We start from the raw sequence: 25,522 nt of genomic DNA on the forward strand, positions 1-25,522 counted from the left end.
CCTTCACTGCCATATAGTGGACCCATATAGTGGACCCCACCCTTCACTGCCATATAGTGGACCCATATAGTGGACCCCACCCTTCACTGACCCATATAGTGGACCCCACCCTTCACTGCCATATAGTGACCCCACCCTTCACTGCCATATAGTGGACCCCACCCTTCACTGCCATATAGTGGACCCCACCCTTTCATAGTGGACCCATATAGTGGACCCCACCCTTCACTGCCATATAGTGGACCCATATAGTGGACCCCACCCTTCACCCATATAGTGGACCCACTATAGTGGACCCCACCCTTCACTGCCACCCATATAGTGGACCCATATAGTGGACCCCACCCTTCACTGCCATATAGTGGACCCATATAGTGGACCCATATAGTGGACCCCACCCTTCACTGCCATATAGTGGACCCATATAGTGGACCCCACCCTTCACTGCCATATAGTGGACCCATATAGTGGACCCATATAGTGGACCCCACCCTTCACTGCCATATAGTGGACCCCACCCTTCACTGCCATATAGTGGACCCCACCCTTCACTGCCATATAGTGGATATAGTGGACCCCACCCTTCACTGCCATATAGTGGCCATATAGTGGACCCCACCCTTCACTGCCATATAGTGGACCCCACCCTTCACTGCCATATAGTGGACCCAGTGGACCCATATAGTGGACCCCACCCTTCACTGCCATATAGTGGACCCCACCCTTCACTGCCATATAGTGGACCCCACCCTTCACTGCCATATAGTGGACCCCACCCTTCACTGCCATATAGTGGACCCATATAGTGGACCCCACCCTTCACTGCCATATAGTGGACCCATATAGTGGACCCCACCCTGGACCCCACCCTGCACTGCATATAGTGACCCCACCCTTCACTGCCATATAGTGGACCCCACCCTTCACTGCCATATAGTGGACCCATATAGTGGACCCCACCCTTCACTGCCATATAGTGGACCCCACCCTTCATGCCAGTAGTGGACCCCACCCTTCACTGCCATATAGTGGACCCCACACTGCCTTCACTGACCCATATAGTGGACCCCACCCTTCACTGCCATATAGTGGACCCATATAGTGGACCCATATAGTGGACCCCACCCTTCACTGCCATATAGTGGACCCATATAGTGGACCCCACCCTTCACTGCCATATAGTGGACCCATATAGTGGACCCATATAGTGGACCCCACCCTTCACTGCCATATAGTGGACCCATATAGTGGACCCCACCCTTCACCCATATAGTGGACCCCCCCACCCTTCACTGCCATATAGTGGACCCATATAGTGGACCCCACCCTTCACTGCCATATAGTGCCATATAGTGGACCCCACCCTTCACTGCCAGTATAGTGGACCCATCATAGTGGACCCATATAGTGGACCCCTTCACTGCCATATAGTGGACCCATATAGTGGACCCTTCACTGACCCATATAGTGGACCCCACCCTTCACTGCCATATAGTGGACCCATATAGTGGACCCATATAGTGGACCCCACCCTTCACTGCCATATAGTGGACCCATATAGTGGACCCCCACCCTTCACTGACCCATATAGTGGACCCATATAGTGGACTGCCATATAGTGGACCCACCCTTCACTGCCATATAGTGGACCCATATAGTGGACCCCACCCTTCACTGCCATATAGTAGTGGACCCATATAGTGGACCCCACCCTTCACTGCCATATAGTGGACCCATATAGTGGACCCCACCCTTCACTGCCATATAGTGGACCCTTCACTGCCATATAGTGGACCCATATAGTGGACCCCACCCTTCACTGCCATATAGTGGATATAGTGGACCCCACCCTTCACTGCCATATAGTGGACCCCACCCTTCACTGCCATATAGTGGACCCCACCCTTCACTGCCATATAGTGGACCCTTCACTGCCATATACTGCCATATAGTGGACCCCACCCTTCCCACCCTTCACTGCCATATAGTGGACCTTCACTGCCATATAGTGGACTTCACTGCCATATAGTGGACCCCACCCTTCACTGCCATATAGTGGACCCATATAGTGGACCCATATAGTGGACCCCACCCTTCACTGCCATATAGTGGACCCCACCCTTCACTGCCATATAGTGGACCCCACCCTTCACTGCCATATAGTGGACCCCACCCTTCACTGCCATATAGTGGACCCATATAGTGGACCCCACCCTTCACTGCCATATAGTGGACCCATATAGTGGACCCATATAGTGGACCCCACCCTTCACTGCCATATAGTGGACCCATATAGTGGACCCCACCCTTCACTGCCATATAGTGGACCCCACCCTTCACTGCCATATAGTGGACCCCACCCTTCACTGCCATATAGTGGACCCCACCCTTCACTGCCATATAGTGGACCCCACCCTTCACTGCCATATAGTGGACCCATATAGTGGAGTGGACCCATATAGTGGACCCATATAGTGGACCCCACCCTTCACCCATATAGTGGACCCATATAGTGGACCCTTCACTGCCATATAGTGGACCCATATAGTGGACCCCACCCTTCACTGCCATATAGTGGACCCCACCCTTCACTGCCATATAGTGGACCCCACCCTTCACTGCCATATAGTGGACCCCACCCTTCACTGCCATATAGTGGACCCCACCCTTCACTGCCATATAGTGGACCCCACCCTTCACTGCCATATAGTGGACCCCACCCTTCACTGCCATATAGTGGACCCATATAGTGGACCCCACCCTTCACTGCCATATAGTGGACCCCACCCTTCACTGCCATATAGTGGACCCATATAGTGGACCCATATAGTGGACCCCACCCACCCTTCACTGCCATATAGTGACCCCACCCCACATATAGTGGACCCACCCTTCACTGCCATATAGTGGACCCCACCCTTCACTGCCATATAGTGGACCTCACCCTTCACTATAGTGGACCCCACCCTTCACTGCCATATAGTGGACCCATATAGTGGACCCACCCTTCACTGCCATATAGTGGACCCCACCCTTCACTGACCCATATAGTGGACCCCACCCTTCACCCATATAGTGGACCCCACCCTTCACTGCCATATAGTGACCCATATAGTGGACCCCACCCTTCACTGCCAGTGGATAGTGGACCCATATAGTGGACCCCACCCTTCACATATAGTGACCCATATAGTGGACCCATATAGTGGACCCCACCCTTCACTGCCATATAGTGGACCCCACATAGTGGACCCCACCCTTCACTGCCATATAGTGGACCCATATAGTGGACCCCACCCTTCACTGCCATATAGTGGACCCACTGCCATAGTGGACCCCACCCTTCACTGCCATATAGTGGACCCATATAGTGGACCCCACCCTTCACTGCCATATAGTGGACCCCACCCTTCACTGCCATATAGTGGACCCCCACCCCACTGCCTTCACTGCCATATAGTGGACCCATATAGTGGACCATATAGTTCACCCTTCACTGCCATATAGTGGACTGCCATATAGTGGACCCATATAGTGGACCCCACCCTTCACTGCCATATAGTGGACCCATATAGTAGTGGACCCCCCTTCACTGCCCCCACCCTTCACTGCCATATAGTGGACCCATATAGTGGACCCCACCCTTCACTGCCATATAGTGGACCCATATAGTGGACCCCACCCTTCACTGCCATATAGTGGACCCCACCCTTCACTGCCATATAGTGGACCCCACCCTTCACTGACCCATATAGTGGACCCCACCCTTCACTGCCAGTATAGTGGACCCCCCCATATAGTGGACCCCACCCTTCAGTGGACCCATATAGTGGACCCATATAGTGGACCCCCCCTTCACTGCCATATGGAGTGGACCCCACCCTTCACTGCCATATAGTGGACCCCAGTATAGTGGACCCCACCCTTCACTGCCATATAGTATAGTGGACCCCACCCTTCACTGCCATATAGTGGACCCATATAGTGGACCCTTCACTGCCATATAGTGGACCCCACTGGACCCATATAGTGGACCCCACCCTTCACTGCCATATAGTGGACCCCACCCTTCACTGCCATATAGTGGACCCATATAGTGGACCCACCCTTCACTGACCCATACCCTTCACTGCCATATAGTGGACCCATATAGTGGACCCCACCCTTCACTGCCATATAGTGGACCCCACCCTTCACTGCCATATAGTGGACCCCACCCTTCACTGCCATATAGTGGACCCCACCCTTCACTGCCATATAGTGGACCCCACCCTTCACTGCCATATAGTGGACCCCCCCACCCTTCACTGCCATATAGTGGACCCCACCCTTCACTGCCACTGCCATATAGTGGACCCCACCCTTCACTGCCATATAGTGGACCCATAGTGGACCCATATAGTGGACCCCACCCTTCACTGCCATATAGTGGACCCATATAGTGGACCCCACCCTTCACTGCCATATAGTGGACCCATATAGTGGACCCATATAGTGGACCCAGTGGACCCCACCCTTCACTAGTGGACCCATATAGTGGACCCCACCCTTCACTGCCATATAGTGGACCCATATAGTGGACCCCCCATATAGTGGACCCTTCACTGCCATATAGTGGACCCATATAGACCCCACCCTTCACTGCCATATAGTGGACTGCCCCCACCCTTCACTGCCATATAGTGGACCCCACCCTTCACTGCCATATAGTGGACCCATATAGTGGACCCCACCCTTCACTGCCATATAGTGGACCCATATAGTGGACCCCACCCTTCACTGCCATATAGTGGACCCCACCCTTCACTGCCATATAGTGGACCCCACCCTTCACTGCCATATAGTGGACCCCACCCTTCACTGCCATATAGTGGACCCATATAGTGGACCCCACTGCCTTCACTGCCATATAGTGGACCCCACCCTTCACTGCCATATAGTGGACCCCACCCTTCACTGCCATATAGTGGACCCCACCCTAGTGGACCCATATAGTGGACCCCACCCTTCACTGACCCCATATAGTGGACCCATATAGTGGACCCCACCCTTCACTGCCATATAGTGGACCTTCACTGCCATATAGTGGACCCCACCCTTCACCCACCCATATAGTGGACCCCACACTGCCATATAGTGGACCCCACCCTTCACTGCCATATAGTGGACCCCACCCTTCACTGCCATATAGTGGACCCATATAGTGGACCCCACCCTTCACTGCCATATAGTGGACCCCACCCTTCACTGCCATATAGTGGACCCATATAGTGGACCCATATAGTGGACCCCACCCTTCACTGCCATATAGTGGACCCCACCCTTCACATATAGTGACCCCACCCTTCACTGCCATATAGTGGACCCCACCCTTCACTGCCATATAGTGGACCCCACCCTTCACTGCCATATAGTGGACCCATATAGTGGACCCCACCCTTCACTGCCATATAGTGGACCCCACCCTTCACTGCCATATAGTGGACCCCATATAGTGGCCCCCACCCTTCACTGCCATATAGTGGACCCCACCCTTCACTGCCATATAGTGGAACTCACCCTTCACTGCCATATAGTGGACCCATATAGTGGACCCCACCCTTCACTGCCATATAGTGGACCCCGCCCTTCACTGCCATATAGTGGACCCCACCCTTCACTGCCATATAGTGGACCCATATAGTGGACCCATATAGTGGACCCATATAGTGGACCCCACCCTTCACTGCCATATAGTGGACCCCACCCTTCACTGCCATATAGTGGACCCCACCCTTCACTGCCATATAGTGGACCCCACCCTTCACTGCCATATAGTGGACCCATATAGTGGACCCCACCCTTCACTGCCATATAGTGGACCCATATAGTGGACCCATATAGTGGACCCATATAGTGGACCCCACCCTTCACTGCCATATAGTGGACCCATATAGTGGACCCCACCCTTCACTGCCATATAGTGGACCCATATAGTGGACCCATATAGTGGACCCCACCCTTCACTGCCATATAGTGGACCCATATAGTGGACCCATATAGTGGACCCCACCCTTCACTGCCATATAGTGGACCCATATAGTGGACCCCACCCTTCACTGCCATATAGTGGACCCATATAGTGGACCCCACCCTTCACTGCCATATAGTGGACCCATATAGTGGACCCCACCCTTCACTGCCATATAGTGGACCCCACCCTTCACTGCCATATAGTGGACCCCACCCTTCACTGCCATATAGTGGACCCCACCCTTCACCCCAGTGGACCCCACCCTTCACTGCCATATAGTGGACCCCACCCTTCACTGCCATATAGTGGACCCCACCCTTCACTGCCATATAGTGGACCCCACCCTTCACTGCCATATAGTGGACCCCACCCTTCACTGCCATATAGTGGACCCATATAGTGGACCCTTCACTGCCATATAGTGGACCCATATAGTGGACCCCACCCTTCACTGCCATATAGTGGACCCATATAGTGGACCCCACACTGCCATATAGTGGACCCCACCCTTCACTGCCATATAGTGGACCCATATAGTGGACCCCACCCTTCACTGCCATATAGTGGACCCATATAGTGGAACCCATATAGTGGACCCCACCCTTCACTGCCATATAGTGGACCCCTGCCATATAGTGGACCCATATAGTGGACCCATATAGTGGACCCCACCCTTCACTGCCATATAGTGGACCCCACCCTTCACTGCCATATAGTGGACCCATATAGTGGACCCATATAGTGGACCCCACCCTTCACTGCCATATAGTGAACCCCACCCTTCACTGCCATATAGTGGACCCCACCCTTCACTGCCATATAGTGGACCCACCCTTCATCAGTGGACCCATATAGTCACCCTTCACTGCCATATAGTGGACCCATATAGTGGACCCCACCCTTCACTGCCATATAGTGGACCCATATAGTGGACCCCACACTGCCATATAGTGGACCCCACCCTTCACTGCCATATAGTGGACCCATATAGTGGACCCCACCCTTCACTGCCATATAGTGGACCCATATAGTGGACCCATATAGTGGACCCCACCCTTCACTGCCATATAGTGGACCCATATAGTGGACCCCACCCTTCACTGCCATATAGTGGACCCATATAGTGGACCCATATAGTGGACCCCACCCTTCACTGCCATATAGTGGACCCCACCCTTCACTGCCATATAGTGGACCCCACCCTTCACTGCCATATAGTGGACCCATATAGTGGACCCCACCCTTCACTGCCATATAGTGGACCCATATAGTGGACCCATATAGTGGACCCATATAGTGGACCCCACCCTTCACTGCCATATAGTGGACCCATATAGTGGACCCATATAGTGGACCCCACTTCACTGCCATATAGTGGACCCCACCCTTCACTGCCATATAGTGGACCCCACCCTTCACTGCCATATAGTGGACCCATATAGTGGACCCCACCCTTCACTGCCATATAGTGGACCCATATAGTGGACCCATATAGTGGACCCCACCCTTCACTGCCATATAGTGGACCCCACCCTTCACTGCCATATAGTGGACCCCACCCTTCACTGCCATATAGTGGACCCCACCCTTCACTGCCATATAGTGGACCCCACCCTTCACTGCCATATAGTGGACCCCACCCTTCACTGCCATATAGTGGACCCCACCCTTCACTGCCATATAGTGGACCCCACCCTTCACTGCCATATAGTGGACCCCACCCTTCACTGCCATATAGTGGACCCATATAGTGGACCCATATAGTGGACCCCACCCTTCACTGCCATATAGTGGACCCATATACCCTTCACTGCCATATAGTGGACCCCACCCCATATAGTGGACCCCACCCTTCACTGCCATATAGTGGACCCCACCCTTCACTGCCATATAGTGGACCCATATAGTGGACCCCACTGCCATATAGTGGACCCCACCCTTCACTGCCATATAGTGGACCCCACCCTTCACTGCCATATAGTGGACCCCACCCTTCACTGCCATATAGTGGACCCCACCCTTCACTGCCATATAGTGGACCCATATAGTGGACCCCACCCTTCACTGCCATATAGTGGACCCCACCCTTCACTGCCATATAGTGGACCCCACCCTTCACTGCCATATAGTGGACCCCACCCTTCACTGCCATATAGTGGACCCATATAGTGGACCCATATAGTGGACCCATATAGTGGACCCCACCCTTCACTGCCATATAGTGGACCCCACCCTTCACTGCCATATAGTGGACCCCACCCTTCACTGCCATATAGTGGACCCATATAGTGGACCCCACCCTTCACTGCCATATAGTGGACCCCACCCTTCACTGCCATATAGTGGACCCCACCCTTCACTGCCATATAGTGGACCCATATAGTGGACCCCACACTTCACTGCCATATAGTGGACCCCAACCTTCACTTCCATATAGTGGACCCCACCCTTCACTGCCATATAGTGGACCCCACACTTCACTGCCATATAGTGGACCCATATAGTGGACCCATATAGTGGACCCATATAGTGGACCCCACCCTTCACTGCCATATAGTGGACCCCACCCTTCACTGTCATATAGTGGACCCCACCCTTCACTTTCATATAGTGGATCCCACCCTTCACTGCCATATAGTGGACCCCACCCTTCACTGCCATATAGTGGACCCCACCCTTCACTGCCATATAGTGGACCCATATAGTGGACCCCACCCTTCACTGCCATATAGTGGACCCCACCCTTCACTGCCATATAGTGGACCCATATAGAGTGGACCCATATAGTGGACCCCACCCTTCACTGCCATATAGTGGACCCATATAGTGGACCCATATAGTGGACCCCACCCTTCACTGCCATATAGTGGACCCATATAGTGGACCCCACCCTTCACTGCCATATAGTGGACCCCACCCTTCACTGCCATATAGTGGACCCCACCCTTCACTGCCATATAGTGGACCCCACCCTTCACTGCCATATAGTGGACCCATATAGTGGACCCCACCCTTCACTGCCATATAGTGGACCCATATAGTGGACCCACCCTTCATAGTGGACCCCACCCTTCACTGCCATATAGTGGACCCATATAGTGGACCCCACCCTTCACTGCCATATAGTGGACCCCACTGCCATATAGTTCACTGCCATATAGTGGACCCATATAGTGGACCCCACCCTTCACTGCCATATAGTGGACCCATATAGTGGACCCATATAGTGGACCCCACCCTTCACTGCCATATAGTGGACCCCACCCTTCACTGCCATATAGTGGACCCATATAGTGGACCCATATAGTGGACCCCACCCTTCACTGCCATATAGTGGACCCCACCCTTCACTGCCATATAGTGGGCCCATATAGTGGACCCCACCCTTCACTGCCATATAGTGGACCCATATAGTGGACCCACCCTTCACTGCCATATAGTGGACCCCACCCTTCACTGCCATATAGTGGACCCATATAGTGGACCCCACCCTTCACTGCCATATAGTGGACCCATATAGTGGACCCCACCCTTCACTGCCATATAGTGGACCCATATAGTGGACCCATATAGTGGACCCCACCCTTCACTGCCATACAGTGGACCCCACCCTTCACTGCCATATAGTGGACCCATATAGTGGACCCCACCCTTCACTGCCATATAGTGGACCCCATATAGTGGACCCCACCCTTCACTGCCATATAGTGGACCCCATATAGTGGACCCCGCCCTTCACTGCCATATAGTGGACCCATATAGTGGACCCCACCCTTCACTGCCATATAGTGGACCCCATATAGTGGACCCCACCCTTCACTGCCATATAGTGGACCCATATAGTGGACCCCACCCTTCACTGCCATATAGTGGACCCCACCCTTCACTGCCATATAGTGGACCCCACCCTTCACTGCCATATAGTGGACCCATATAGTGGACCCCACCCTTCACTGCCATATAGTGGACCCCACCCTTCACTGCCATATAGTGGACCCCACCCTTCACTGCCATATAGTGGATCCATATAGTGGACCCATATAGTGGACCCCACCCTTCACTGCCATATAGTGGACCCCGCCCTTCACTGCCATATAGTGGACCCCACCCTTCACTGCCATCTAGTGGACCCCACCCTTCACTGCCATATAGTGGACCCATATAGTGGACCCCATCCTTCACTGCCATATAGTGGACCCCACCCTTCACTGCCATATAGTGGACCCCACCCTTCACTGCCATATAGTGGAACTCACCCTTCACTGCCATATAGTGGACCCATATAGTGGACCCCACCCTTCACTGCCATATAGTGGACCCTGCCCTTCACTGCCATCTAGTGGACCCCACTCTTCACTGCCATATAGTGGACCCATATAGTGGACCCCACCCTTCACTGCCATATAGTGGACCCATATACTGGACCCATATAGTGGACCCATATAGTGGACCCCACCCTTCACTGCCATATAGTGGACCCATATAGTGGACCCCACACTTCACTGCCATATAGTGGACCCATATAGTGGACCCATGGACCCATATAGTGGACCCCATAGTGGACCCACCCTTCACCCATATAGTGGACCCCACACTTCACTGCCATATAGTGGACCCATATAGTGGACCCATATAGTGTTCCCATATAGTGGACCCCACCCTTCACTGCCATATAGTGGACCCATATAGTGGACCCCACCCTTCACTGCCATATAGTGGACCCCACCCTTCACTGCCATATAGTGGACCCACCCTTCACTGACCCATATAGTGGACCCCACCCTTCACTGCCATATAGTGGACCCATATAGTGGACCCCACCCTTCACTGCCATATAGTGGACCCATATAGTGGACCCATATAGTGGACCCCACCCTTCACTGCCATATAGTGGACCCATATAGTGGACCCATATAGTGGACCCATATAGTGGACCCATATAGTGGACCCCACCCTTCACTGCCATATAGTGGACCCATATAGTGGACCCCACACTTCACTGCCATATAGTGGACCCATATAGTGGACCCCAACCTTCACTTCCATATAGTGGACCCCACCCTTCACTGCCATATAGTGGACCCCACACTTCACTGCCATATAGTGGACCCATATAGTGGACCCCACCCTTCACTGCCATATAGTGGACCCCACCCTTCACTGTCATATAGTGGAACCCACCCTTCACTTTCATATAGTGGACCCCACCCTTCACTGCCATATAGTGGACCCCACCCTTCACTGCCATATAGTGGACCCATATAGTGGACCCATATAGTGGACCCCACCCTTCACTGCCATATAGTGGACCCCACCCTTCACTGCCATATAGTGGACCCATAGAGTGGACCCATATAGTGGACCCCACCCTTCACTGCCATATAGTGGACCCCACCCTTCACTGTCATATAGTGGAACCCACCCTTCACTTTCATATAGTGGACCCCACCCTTCACTGCCATATAGTGGACCCCACCCTTCACTGCCATATAGTGGACCCATATAGTGGACCCATATAGTGGACCCCACCCTTCACTGCCATATAGTGGACCCCACCCTTCACTGCCATATAGTGGACCCATAGAGTGGACCCATATAGTGGACCCCACCCTTCACTGCCATATAGTGGACCCATATAGTGGACCCATATAGTGGACCCCACCCTTCACTGCCATATAGTGGACCCATAGAGTGGACCCATATAGTGGACCCCACCCTTCACTGCCATATAGTGGACCCATATAGTGGACCCATATAGTGGACCCCACCCTTCACTGCCATATAGTGGACCCATATAGTGGACCCCACCCTTCACTGCCATATAGTGGACCCCACCCTTCACTGCCATATAGTGGACCCCACCCTTCACTGCCATATAGTGGACCCATATAGTGGACCCATATAGTGGACCCCACCCTTCACTGCCATATAGTGGACCCCACCCTTCACTGCCATATAGTGGACCCATATAGTGGACCCCACCCTTCACTGCCATATAGTGGACCCATATAGTGGACCCCACCCTTCACTGCCATATAGTGGACCCCACCCTTCACTGCCATATAGTGGACCCATATAGTGGACCCATATAGTGGACCCCACCCTTCACTGCCATATAGTGGACCCCACCCTTCACTGTCATATAGTGGACCCCACCCTTCACTGCCATATAGTGGACCCCACCCTTCACTGCCATATAGTGGACCCCACCCTTCACTGCCATATAGTGGACCCCACCCTTCACTGCCATATAGTGGACCCCACCCTTCACTGCCATATAGTGGACCCCACCCTTCACTGCCATATAGTGGACCCCACCCTTCACTGCCATATAGTGGACCCCACCCTTCACTGCCATATAGTGGACCCCACCCTTCACTGCCATATAGTGGACCCCACCCTTCACTGCCATATAGTGGACCCCACCCTTCACTGCCATATAGTGGACCCATATAGTGGACCCCACCCTTCACTGCCATATAGTGGACCCCACCCTTCACTGCCATATAGTGGACCCCACCCTTCACTGCCATATAGTGGACCCATATAGTGGACCCATATAGTGGACCCCACCCTTCACTGCCATATAGTGGACCCCACCCTTCACTGCCATATAGTGGACCCCACCCTTCACTGCCATATAGTGGACCCCACCCTTCACTGCCATATAGTGGACCCATATAGTGGACCCCACCCTTCACTGCCATATAGTGGACCCCACCCTTCACTGCCATATAGTGGACCCATATAGTGGACCCCACCCTTCACTGCCATATAGTGGACCCCACCCTTCACTGCCATATAGTGGACCCCACCCTTCACTGCCATATAGTGGACCCATATAGTGGACCCATATAGTGGACCCCACCCTTCACTGCCATATAGTGGACCCATATAGTGGACCCCACACTTCACTGCCATATAGTGGACCCCACACTTCACTGCCATATAGTGGACCCCACCCTTCACTGTCATATAGTGGACCCCACCCTTCACTGCCATATAGTGGACCCATATAGTGGACCCCACCCTTCACTGCCATATAGTGGACCCCACCCTTCACTGCCATATAGTGGACCCATATAGTGGACCCCAACCTTCACTTCCATATAGTGGACCCCACCCTTCACTGCCATATAGTGGACCCCACACTTCACTGCCATATAGTGGACCCATATAGTGGACCCATATAGTGGACCCCACCCTTCACTGCCATATAGTGGACCCATATAGTGGACCCCACACTTCACTGCCATATAGTGGACCCATATAGTGGACCCCACACTTCACTGCCATATAGTGGACCCCACCCTTCACTGTCATATAGTGGACCCCACCCTTCACTGCCATATAGTGGACCCATATAGTGGACCCCACCCTTCACTGTCATATAGTGGACCCCACCCTTCACTGTCATATAGTGGACCCCACCCTTCACTGCCATATAGTGGACCCCACCCTTCACTGCCATATAGTGGACCTCACCCTTCACTGCCATATAGTGGACCCCACCCTTCACTGACATAGTGGACCCATATAGTGGACCCCACCCTTCACCGCCATATAGTGGACCCATATAGTGGACCCCACCCTTCACTGCCATATAGTGGACCCATATAGTGGACCCCAACCTTCACTTCCATATAGTGGACCCCACCCTTCACTGCCATATAGTGGACCCCACACTTCACTGCCATATAGTGGACCCATATAGTGGACCCATATAGTGGACCCCACCCTTCACTGCCATATAGTGGACCCATATAGTGGACCCCACACTTCACTGCCATATAGTGGACCCATATAGTGGACCCCACACTTCACTGCCATATAGTGGACCCCACCCTTCACTGTCATATAGTGGACCCCACCCTTCACTGCCATATAGTGGACCCATATAGTGGACCCCACCCTTCACTGTCATATAGTGGACCCCACCCTTCACTGTCATATAGTGGACCCCACCCTTCACTGCCATATAGTGGACCCCACCCTTCACTGCCATATAGTGGACCTCACCCTTCACTGCCATATAGTGGACCCCACCCTTCACTGACATATAGTGGACCCATATAGTGGACCCCACCCTTCACCGCCATATAGTGGACCCATATAGTGGACCTCACCCTTCACTGCCATATAGTGGACCCCACCCTTCACCGCCATATAGTGGACCCATATAGTGGACCCCACCCTTCACCGCCATATAGTGGACCCATATAGTGGACCCCACCCTTCACTGCCATATAGTGGACCCCACCCTTCACTGCCATATAGTGGACCCCACCCTTCACTGCCATATAGTGGACCCCACCTTCACTGACATATAGTGGACCCATATAGTGGACCTCACCCTTCACTGCCATACATACATAATACAACATATTAGGGACACCTGTTCTCTCCATGACAGACTGACCAGGTGAATCCAGGTGAAAGATATGATCCCTTATTGATGTCACCTGTTAAATCCACTTCAATCAGTGTAGATGAAGAGGAGGAGACAGGTTGAAGAAGGACTTTTAAGCCTTGAGACATGGATTGTGTATGTGGACATGGATTTGTGTCAAGAACTGCAGCGCTGCTGGGTCTTTTTTAGTTTCCCGTGTGTATCTAGAACGGTCCACTACCCATAGGACATCCAGCCAACTTGACAACTGTGGGAAGCATTGGAGTCAACATGGGCCAGTATCCCTGTGGAACGCTATAGACACCTTGTAGAGTCAACATGGACCAGCATCCCTCTGGAACGCTATAGACACCTTGTAGAATCAACATGGACCAGCATCCCTGTGGAACGCTTTAGACACCTTGTAGAGTCAACATGGGCCAGCATCCCTGTGAAACGCTTTCAACACCTTGTAGAGTCAACATGGGCCAGCATCCCTGTGGAACGCTTTCAACACCTTGTAGAGTCAACATGGGCCAGCATCCCTGTGGAACGCTTTAGACACCTTGTAGAGTTCATGCCCCGACGAATTGAGGCTGTGCTGGGGGCAAAATGATAGGGTGAAACTCAATATTAGGAAGGTGTTCCTAATGTTTTGTACACTCAGTGTATCTCTCTCTCTAGTATCTACATCATCTCTCTCTTCTCTCTAGTATCTACATCATCTCTCTCTTCTCTCTAGTATCTACATCATCTCTCTCTCTCTCTCTTCTCTCTAGTATCTACATCATCTCTCTCTTCTCTCTAGTATCTACATCATCTCTCTCCCTCTCTTCTCTCTAGTATCTACATCATCTCTCTCTCTCTTCTCTCTAGTATCTACATCATCTCTCTCTTCTCTCTAGTATCTACATCATCTCTCTCTCTCTTCTCTCTAGTATCTACATCATCTCTCTCTCTTCTCTCTAGTATCTACATCATCTCTCTCTCTCTTCTCTCTAGTATCTACATCATCATCTCTCTCTTCTCTCTAGTATCTACATCATCTCTCTCCCTCTCTTCTCTCTAGTATCTACATCATCTCTCTCTCTCTTCTCTCTAGTATCTACATCATCTCTCTCTCTCTTCTCTCTAGTATCTACATCTCTCTCTCTCTTCTCTCTAGTATCTACATCTCTCTCTCTCTTCTCTCTAGTATCTACATCATCTCTCTCTCTTCTCTCTAGTATCTACATCATCTCTCTCTCTTCTCTCTAGTATCTACATCATCTCTCTCTCTTCTCTCTAGTATCTACATCATCTCTCTCTCTTCTCTCTAGTATCTACATCATCTCTCTCTCTTCTCTCTAGTATCTACATCATCTCTCTCTCTTCTCTCTAGTATCTACATCATCTCTCTCTCTTCTCTCTAGTATCTACATCATCTCTCTCTCTTCTCTCTAGTATCTACATCATCTCTCTCTCTCTTCTCTCTAGTATCTACATCATCTCTCTCTCTTCTCTCCAGTATCTACATCATCTCTCTCTCTTCTCTCCAGTATCTACATCATCTCTCTCTCTTCTCTCTAGTATCTACATCATCTCTCTCTCTCTCTCTTCTCTCTAGTATCTACATCATCTCTCTCTCTTCTCTCTAGTATCTACATCATCTCTCTCTCTTCTCTCTAGTATCTACATCATCTCTCTCTCTTCTCTCTAGTATCTACATCATCTCTCTCTTCTCTCTAGTATCTACATCATCTCTCTCTCTTCTCTCTAGTATCTACATCATCTCTCTCTCTTCTCTCTAGTATCTACATCATCTCTCTCTCTCTTCTCTCTAGTATCTACATCATCTCTCTCTCTCTCTTCTCTCTAGTATCTACATCATCTCTCTCTCTCTCTTCTCTCTAGTATCTACATCATCTCTCTCTCTCTCTTCTCTCTAGTATCTACATCATCTCTCTCTCTTCTCTCTAGTATCTACATCATCTCTCTCTCTCTCTTCTCTCTAGTATCTACATCATCTCTCTCTCTCTCTTCTCTCTAGTATCTACATCATCTCTCTCTCTCTTCTCTCTAGTATCTACATCATCTCTCTCTCTCTCTTCTCTCTAGTATCTACATCATCTCTCTCTCTCTCTTCTCTCTAGTATCTACATCATCTCTCTCTCTCTCTTCTCTCTAGTATCTACATCATGAGTCTGGTTCTGGAGTGGATAAAGAACAACGGAGGTGTTGACGCCATGGAAACGCTCAACAAGAAGAAGTCCAGTATGATCTATGATATCATCAACTCCTCCAACCACTTCTACACGTGAGTATCCTTTCAGAGGGAGGGGAGAGAGAGGGAGAGGAGCAAGGGAGGGAGGAAGGGGGGAGGAGGGGGAGGAAGGAGGGGAGGAGCGAGGGAGGAAGGAGGGGGGAGCGAGGGAGGAAGGAGGGGAGGAGCGAGGGAGGAAGGAGGGGGGAGCGAGGGAGGGAGGAGGAGGGGGAGGAGGGAGGAGGGAGAGGAGAGGGAGGGCGAGGCGGGGGAGAGGGTGGAGGGGGAGAGGGAGGGGGAGAGGGTGGAGGGGGAGAGGGAGGGGGGGAGAGAGTGGAGGGGGAGAGGGTGGAGGGGGGGAGAGGGTGGAGAGGGAGGGGGAGAGGGAGGGGGAGAGGGTGGAAGAGAGTGGAGAGGAGGTGGAGAGGGAGGGGGGAGAGAGTGGAGAGGGAGGTGGAGAGGGAGGGGGGAGAGAGTGGAGGGAGGGGGGGAGAGGGGGAGAGAGGGGAGAGGGAGGGGGGAGAGAGTGGAGAGGGGGGGAGGGAGAGGGTGGAGGAGGGGGAGAGTGGAGAGGGAGGGGAGGGGGAGAGAGTGGAGAGGAGGGGGAGAGAGTGGGGAGAGAGTGGAGAGGAGGGGGAGAGTGGAGAGGAGGGGGAGAGTGGAGAGAGGGAGGGAGGGATAAAGTGGAGAGGGAGGGAGCTAGAGGGAGGGATAAAGTGGAGAGGGAGGGATAAAGTGGAGAGGGAGGGATAAAGTGGAGAGGGAGGGAGTGGAGAGGGAGGGAGCGAGAGGGAGGGATAAAGTGGAGAGGGAGGGGGGAGAGGGAGGAGGGGGAGAGAGGGGAGAGGGAGGGAGGGATAAAGTGGAGAGGGAGGGGGTGAGCGAGAGAAATTCTGAACAGAAAATAACATTCAGTAGGAGTAGGCTCAAACCTGTCTCCATGGTAACTGCCGTGTATTGGGAAGTGTTACAAGGTGTTCGGTATACGAGATGGAGTTTGTAAAGTGTATACCTGTGTAACATGCTGTGAGCGTGCCTGTCTCCATCGTAACTGGTGTGTGTTACGTGGTCAGGTGTCCGGTGGACGTGGCGTGTCGTAGTCGTATGAACGTTCCGTTCCGCGTGGGGAAGAAACAGGGTGACGAAACTCTGGAGAAGGAGTTCCTGGATGGAGCCTCCAAACTGGGGATGATCTCACTGAAAGGGCACAGGTACACACACACACACACACACACACACACACACACACACACACACACACACACACACACACACACACACACACACACACACACACACAGGTACACACACACACACACACACACACACACACACACACACACACACACACACACACACACACACACACACACACACACACACACACACACACACACACACACACACACACAGGTACACACACACACACACACACACACACACACACACACACACACACACACACACACACACACACACACACACACACACACACACACACAGTGTACATGTGTGACTGGTGGGTAAAGGGGCCTTCCGTCTGTGTCTCTGCTCAAGGTGTGTTTGTGTCATTTAATAACCATGTAAACAGTGGTGGACAAGGTACCCAAATGTCCTACTAGAGTAAAGATGCCTTAATAGAAAATGACTGAAGTAAAAGTGAAAGTCAACCAGTAAAATACTACTTGAGTAAAAGTCCAAAAGTATTTGGTTTTAAATCTACTTCAGTATCAAAAGTAAATGTAATCGCTAACATATACTCAAAAGTAAAAGTGTAAACCATTTCCTTATATGAAACAAACCAGACGACACCATGAAAATGACGGATAGCCAGGGTCACGCTCCAACAACAGTTGTGCGCCGCCCTATGGAACTCCCTGTCACGGCTGGGATCGAACCGTAGTGACGCCTCAACACTGCGATGCAGTGCCTTAGACCCATTAGACGCTGCTGTTGGCTTTGATTGGCGGGTCCTTTTTAAAGGGGAGTTGTCTGATTTTCTTTAAATGTCCGTTCGCAAAGTTTCCTCAAGTAGACTGGACTCTCTTTAGTCATAAATACAAAACGCTCTTGACGTGATGTCATCTTGTAAAGGGGCCTGTTTTCACTTCCATTGCATTACATCTCATTACGGCGGCATCCCTTTTAAAGAACGGTCGAATGACCGTAGCAGGGTTTGTTGATGTTTACGTGACTATTTCGGGAAAAGTGTTAGAAAACCCCACCGCCTTTGAAATGTGATCTGTAATAAGTGTTTTGCAGGGATGTTCTCTGTTTAGGGAGTCTGCATAAAAGCCAACAGACAACGAAGGCAGATCTTCATGTTGACTCGGTCAATGTTGTCCATACGAAAATGTGACAGATCCTCTCCAACCTGGCATTTCTTAATGTTTTATTCATATTTATAAGTAATAACCTGAATAATAATAATAAGAAGAAGAAATGTGATTATAATTATGAAGTGTAATGGCTTGTTTCAAATAGGTTTTTAGTAAGAAACAGATCCATGTCAACAAGTACTAACAGAATGGTGACCTCCCCTTTTAGACCCTGTCTGTCTAACAGAATGGTGACCTCCCCTTTTAGACCCTGTCTGTCTAACACTAAACCTGTCAACAAGTACTTACAGAATGGTGATCTCCCCTTTTAGACCCTGTCTGTCTAACACTAACCCTGTCAACAAGTACTAACAGAATGGTGACCTCCCCTTTTAGACCCTGTCTGTCTAACACTAACCCTGTCAACAAGTACTTACAGAATGGTGACCTCCCCTTTTAGACCCTGTCTGTCTAACACTAACCCTGTCAACAAGTACTAACAGAATGGTGACCTCCCCTTTTAGACCCTGTCTGTCTAACAGAATGGTGATCTCCCCTTTTAGACCCTGTCTGTCTAACACTAACCCTGTCAACAACAACTAACAGAATGGTGACCTCCCCTTTTAGACCCTGTCTGTCTAACACTAACCCTGTCAACAACAACTAACAGAATGGTGACCTCCCCTTTTAGACCCTGTCTGTCTAACACTAACCCTGTCAACAACAACTAACAGAATGGTGACCTCCCCTTTTAGACCCTGTCTGTTTAACACTAACCCTGTCAACAATTACTAACAGAATGGTGACCTCCCCTTTTAGACCCTGTCTGTCTGTCTAACCAATTTGTAAGTCGCTCTGTCTGCTAAATGACTTAAATGTAAATGTAAATGTAACCCTGTCTGTCTGTCTAACCCTGTCTGTCTGTCTAACCCTAACCCCGTCTGTCTGTTTAACCCTAACCCAGTCTGTCTAACCCTAACCCTGTCTGTCTGTTTAACCCTAACCCAGTCTGTCTAACCCTAACCCCGTCTGTCTGTTTAACCCTAACCCAGTCTGTCTAACCCTGTCTGTCTTGTCTGTCTGTTTAACCCTAACACTGTCTGTCTAACCCTGTCTGTCTGTCTGTTTAACCCTAACCCTGTCTGTCTGTTTAACCCTAACCCTGTCTGTCTAACCCTGTCTGTCTGTCTAACCCTAACCCTGTCTGTCTAACCCTGTCTGTCTGTTTAACCCTAACCCAGTCTGTCTAACCCTGTCTGTCTGTCTGTTTAACCCTGTCTGTCTAACCCTGTCTGTCTGTCTGTTTAACCCTAACCCTGTCTGTCTAACCCTGTCTGTCTGTCTAACCCTAACCCTGTCTGTCTAACCCTGTCTGTCTGTCTAACCCTAACCCTGTCTGTCTGTTTAACCCTAACCCAGTCTGTCTAACCCTGTCTGTCTGTTTAACCCTAACCATTTCTGTCTGTCTGTCTGCCTCTGTCGATCTGTCTCTACTTGCTCATGGTGTTTGTGTCTCCCCCTACAGGTCAGTGGGAGGAATACGTGCGTCTCTCTACAACGCTGTGACAGTGGAAGACGCTCAGGCTCTGGCCAATTACATGAAGGAGTTCCTCAAGGCGCACCAATAGGAGAAGGCCATACAGCATGCTGGACCAATCAGAGCAGGCTATGCTGCTGGATCTGTGGGACCAGGGTTCAGTTAGGTGAAACATTCACAACGTTACAGATGGAGATGTACTGAATAGAGCCAATCATATTGCACCTGACAGCCAATCATATTGCACCTGACAGCCAATCATATTGTACCTGACAGCCAATCAAATTAAATGATATTAGTTACATGCGCTGAATACAACAGGTGTAGCCTTAACAGTGAAATGCTTACTTACGAGCCACTAACCAACAGTGCAGTTTAAAAAATATGGATAAGAATAATAGATAATATTATTATTATTATATTATTATTATTATATTATTATTATTATTATAATAGATAATACTAACAAGTAATTAAAGGGAGCAGAGAGTGTGATGTATAGGATACATTTATATCTGACTGACCACATGTTGTATCAACTCACTGACCCCAGACCAGCTCAACCCAGACCAGCTCAACTCACTGACCCCTGACCAGCTCAACACACTGACCCCAGATCAGCTCAACTCACTGACCCCAGACCAGCTCAACACACTGACCCCTGACCACATGTTGTATCAACTCACTGACCCCAGACCAGCTCAACCCAGACCAACTCAACTCACTGACCCCAGACCAGCTCAACCCAGACCAGCTCAACACACTGACCCCAGATCAGCTCAACTCACTGACCCCAGACCAGCTCAACCCAGACCAGCTCAACACACTGACCCCAGATCAGCTCAACTCACTGACCCCAGACCAGCTCAACCCAGACCAACTCAACACACTGACCCCAGACCAGCTCAACACACTGACCCCAGACCAGCTCAACTCACTGACCCCAGACCAGCTCAACACACTGACCCCTGACCACATGTTGTATCAACTCACTGACCCCAGACCAACTCAACCCAGACCAGCTTAACACACTGACCCCAGACCAGCTCAACCCAGACCAGCTCAACTCACTGACCCCAGACCAGCTCAACTCACTGACCCCAGACCAGCTCAACCCAGACCAGCTCAACTCACTGACCCCAGACCAGCTCAACCCAGACCAGCTCAACACACTGACCCCAGATCAGCTCAACACACTGACCCCAGACCAGCTCAACTCACTGACCCCAGACCAGCTCAACCCAGACCAGCTCAACTCACTGACCCCAGACCAGCTCAACCCAGACCAGCTCAACACACTGACCCCAGATCAGCTCAACACACTGACCCCAGACCAGCTCAACTCACTGACCCCAGACCAGCTCAACCCAGACCAGCTCAACTCACTGACCCCTGACCAGCTCAACACACTGACCCCAGATCAGCTCAACTCACTGACCCCAGACCAGCTCAACACACTGACCCCTGACCACATGTTGTATCAACTCACTGACCCCAGACCAACTCAACCCAGACCAGCTTAACACACTGACCCCAGACCAGCTCAACCCAGACCAGCTCAACTCACTGACCCCAGACCAGCTCAACCCAGACCAGCTCCACACACTGACCCCAGACCAGCTCAACTCACTGACCCCAGACCAGCTCAACCCAGACCAGCTCAACACACTGACCCCAGACCAGCTCAACTCACTGACCCCAGACCAACTCAACCCAGACCAACTCAACACACTGACCCCAGACCAGCTCAACTCACTTCATTTGAACTACTGGCCAGTCAGTCGTAGATATCTCCAATCTCTCCAGACGGTTTAACTCTCTGTGTTACTTACTAGTAGTAGAACCCATGAGTTCGGGGTGCCATGTGGGTCAGACACCATAGTGGATATATATATATATATATAGCTCTGGTAGGGTGCACTTTTTACCAGAGTGTTGGAAAGGCAATGTCACATCTCCTTAATTAACCACTTTGATATTGTCTCTCTGTCGCTCGTTAGCTCCAGCTGTGTCACGTCAGTGGATTTACTGCAGACGATCAGGGCATTGATTTACATAGATACATGTTGAATCTGTTTTACTGTCTGAAGTGTTATTGCCATTCCATTAAAGACTAACTCTGTAACTTGTAACGTTATTCCTGTCTTCTTGTATTGTACGAGACACTGACACAGGGATGAATCCACGATACTGAACAGGCCACTAGGTGGAGACACTGACACAGGGATGAATCCACGATACTGAACAGGCCACTAGGTGGAGTTACTGACACAGGGATGAATCCACGATACTGTACAGGCCACTAGGTGGAGACACTGACACAGGGATGAATCCACGATACTGAACAGGCCACTAGGTGGAGACACTGACACGGGGATGAATCCACGATACTGAACAGGCCACTAGGTGGAGTTACTGACACAGGGATGAATCCACGATACTGAACAGGCCACTAGGTGGAGTTACTGACACGGGGATGAATCCACGATACTGAACAGGCCACTAGGTGGAGACACTGACACAGGGATGAATCCACGTTACTGAACAGGCCACTAGGTGGAGTTACTGACACGGGGATGAATCCACGATACTGAACAGGCCACTAGGTGGAGTTACTGACACAGGGATGAATACACGTTACTGAACAGGCCACTAGGTGGAGACACTGACACAGGGATGAATCCACGTTACTGAACAGGCCACTAGGTGGAGACACTGACACGGGGATGAATCCACGATACTGAACAGGCCACTAGGTGGAGTTACTGACACAGGGATGAATCCACGATACTGAACAGGCCACTAGGTGGAGACACTGACACAGGGATGAATCCACGATACTGAACAGGCCACTAGGTGGAGTTACTGACACAGGGATGAATCCACGATACTGAACAGGCCACTAGGTGGAGACACTGACACAGGGATGAATACACGTTACTGAACAGGCCACTCCAACTGGACCCGATTGGACATGACCTCTGTTAATATGTGTGAGTGTGATGAGAACTGAGCAAGCTTGTTATTTGTTTCTGCCAGTTACAACTCAATAAAACGTATAGCTTCTGTTCAGTGGGAAACTGGTTCCGGCTGTTCCCCTCAAGTGTGACTGCTGCTGAGGAGGGAGGGGCTGTGTTTCAATCTCAAAGTAGACAGCCCCCGGCCATAAACACTCAGTCCTTGAATGACATTTTACATTGTCACAGAGTGTTTTCTATCCAATACTAATAATAATATGCATATATTAGCATCTGGGACTAAGGAGCAGGCCGTTTACTCTGGTCACCTCTGGGCACCTTTCATCCAAGCTACTCAATACTGCCCCTGCAGCCATAATAAGTTAAATGTCCCTTGCCCAAGCAAGTATGCCCATGATCGGAGAGGCAACGTCTTTGGTGGAAATCTGGAAGTTGAGCTTAAAAACAACCAACCGTAAGCTATTAATGTATCTAGTAAGCTAACGTATCTAGCTAGCACTCCTGTCAGGTAGCTAGCTACAGTTACCCATAGCTGAGTAGCTAGTTTTATAGTTTGGTCATTTATAACAATACGTTTCAGAATTCCCCAAAATCTGTTTATGAATCTAGCTACATTTTACAGGCTCCTCACTATGAGACTAAGCCAATTTGCCAACACTACAATCAATTTCTATATATAGATTTTTTTTGCAAGCTAGCTTCATACTTTTTTCTGACATGCCGAAAATGCAGCCTTGTTGATTCAATTCGACACTTTGCGAGCCACCAGAGTTTGACATGTGACTACAGTTTGCATTGAATTGTGGGGCATATCAACCCCACAACCAAAGTTGTTCACTTGCTCCCTCAAGCTAAATTGAGGGACAATTGGAACTCTACTTAATATGGCAATCAAACTGCATCCGGTTTTCGACCGGGATTCCCCCGGGGGAAAGTGCCTAGCGCTGAGGGAGTAAAAATAACATGTTTGGAATGCAGCCTCTCTCTCAGGTTCTCTCTTCCTCGTATATTTATTTTGTAAATATTCATATCATTCACTGGACTCCTAAGCCTATAGTCCTATACATGCAAATGTCCTGATATACTAAGTGCTCAAGTTAGTGAGCAATAAAATGCAAATGAATGACTTAAATATCATACAATGTGATTTTCTGGATTTTTGTTTTAGATTCCGTCTCTCACAGTTGAAGTGTACCTATGATAAAAATGACAGACCTCTACATGCTTTGTAAGTAGGAAAACCTGCAAAATCGGCAGTGTATCAAATACTTGTTCTCCCCACTGTATATATATATATATTATATATATATAAAATATAGGCCAAAACACACATCACGACAAAAGAAACACCACAACACTACATAAAGAGAGACCTAAAACAACAACATAGCATGGCAGCAACACATGACAACAACATGGTAGCAACCCAACATGACAACAACATGGTAGAAACACAACATGACAACAACATGGTAGCAACACAACATGGTGCAAACATTATTGGCCACAGACAACAGCACAAAGGGCAAGAAGGTAGAGCCAACACTACATCACACAAAGCAGCCACAACTGTCAGTAAGAGTGTCCATGATTGAGTCTTTGAATTAAGAGATACAACTGTCCAGTTTGAGTGTTTGTTGCAGCTCGTTCCAGTCGCTAGTTGCAGCTCACTGAAAAGACGAGCAACCCAGGGATGTGTTTGCATTGGGGACCTTCAACAGAATGTGACTGGCAGGACAGGTGTTGGATGAGGGATGCAGTAGATATCTCAGATAGGGGGGAGTGAACAGGTGTTGTATGTGGAGGATGAGGGCTGCAGTAGATATCTCAGATAGGGGGAGTGAACAGGTGTTGTATGTGGAGGATGAGGGCTGCAGTAGATATCTCAGATAGGGGGGAGTGAACAGGTGTTGTATGTGGAGGATGAGGGCTGCAGTAGATATCTCAGATAGGGGTGAGTGAACAGGTGTTGTATGTGGAGGATGAGGGCTGCAGTAGATATCTCAGATAGGGGGGAGTGAACAGGTGTTGTATGTGGAGGATGA

At 50.3% G+C, this 25,522-nt stretch overlaps 1 protein-coding gene across 1 annotated transcript in view; it reads left to right on the forward strand.

The window, feature by feature from the left end:
• The window catches only part of psat1 (phosphoserine aminotransferase 1), a 42,086-nt gene extending 21,237 nt beyond the window's left edge, over nucleotides 1–20,849 (forward strand). Inside the window, exons 7-9 of the mRNA XM_046351528.1 lie at nucleotides 16,570–16,698; nucleotides 17,718–17,855; nucleotides 20,488–20,849. Coding sequence (XP_046207484.1) covers nucleotides 16,570–16,698; nucleotides 17,718–17,855; nucleotides 20,488–20,590 — 370 coding nt within the window. The 3' untranslated portion in view covers nucleotides 20,591–20,849. The remainder of the gene's footprint in view (nucleotides 1–16,569; nucleotides 16,699–17,717; nucleotides 17,856–20,487) is intronic.
• Nucleotides 20,850–25,522: the final 4,673 nt, after the last annotated feature.

This window comes from Oncorhynchus gorbuscha, linkage group LG05 (assembly GCF_021184085.1).
Source record: "Oncorhynchus gorbuscha isolate QuinsamMale2020 ecotype Even-year linkage group LG05, OgorEven_v1.0, whole genome shotgun sequence".
Lineage (NCBI taxonomy): Eukaryota > Metazoa > Chordata > Actinopteri > Salmoniformes > Salmonidae > Oncorhynchus > Oncorhynchus gorbuscha.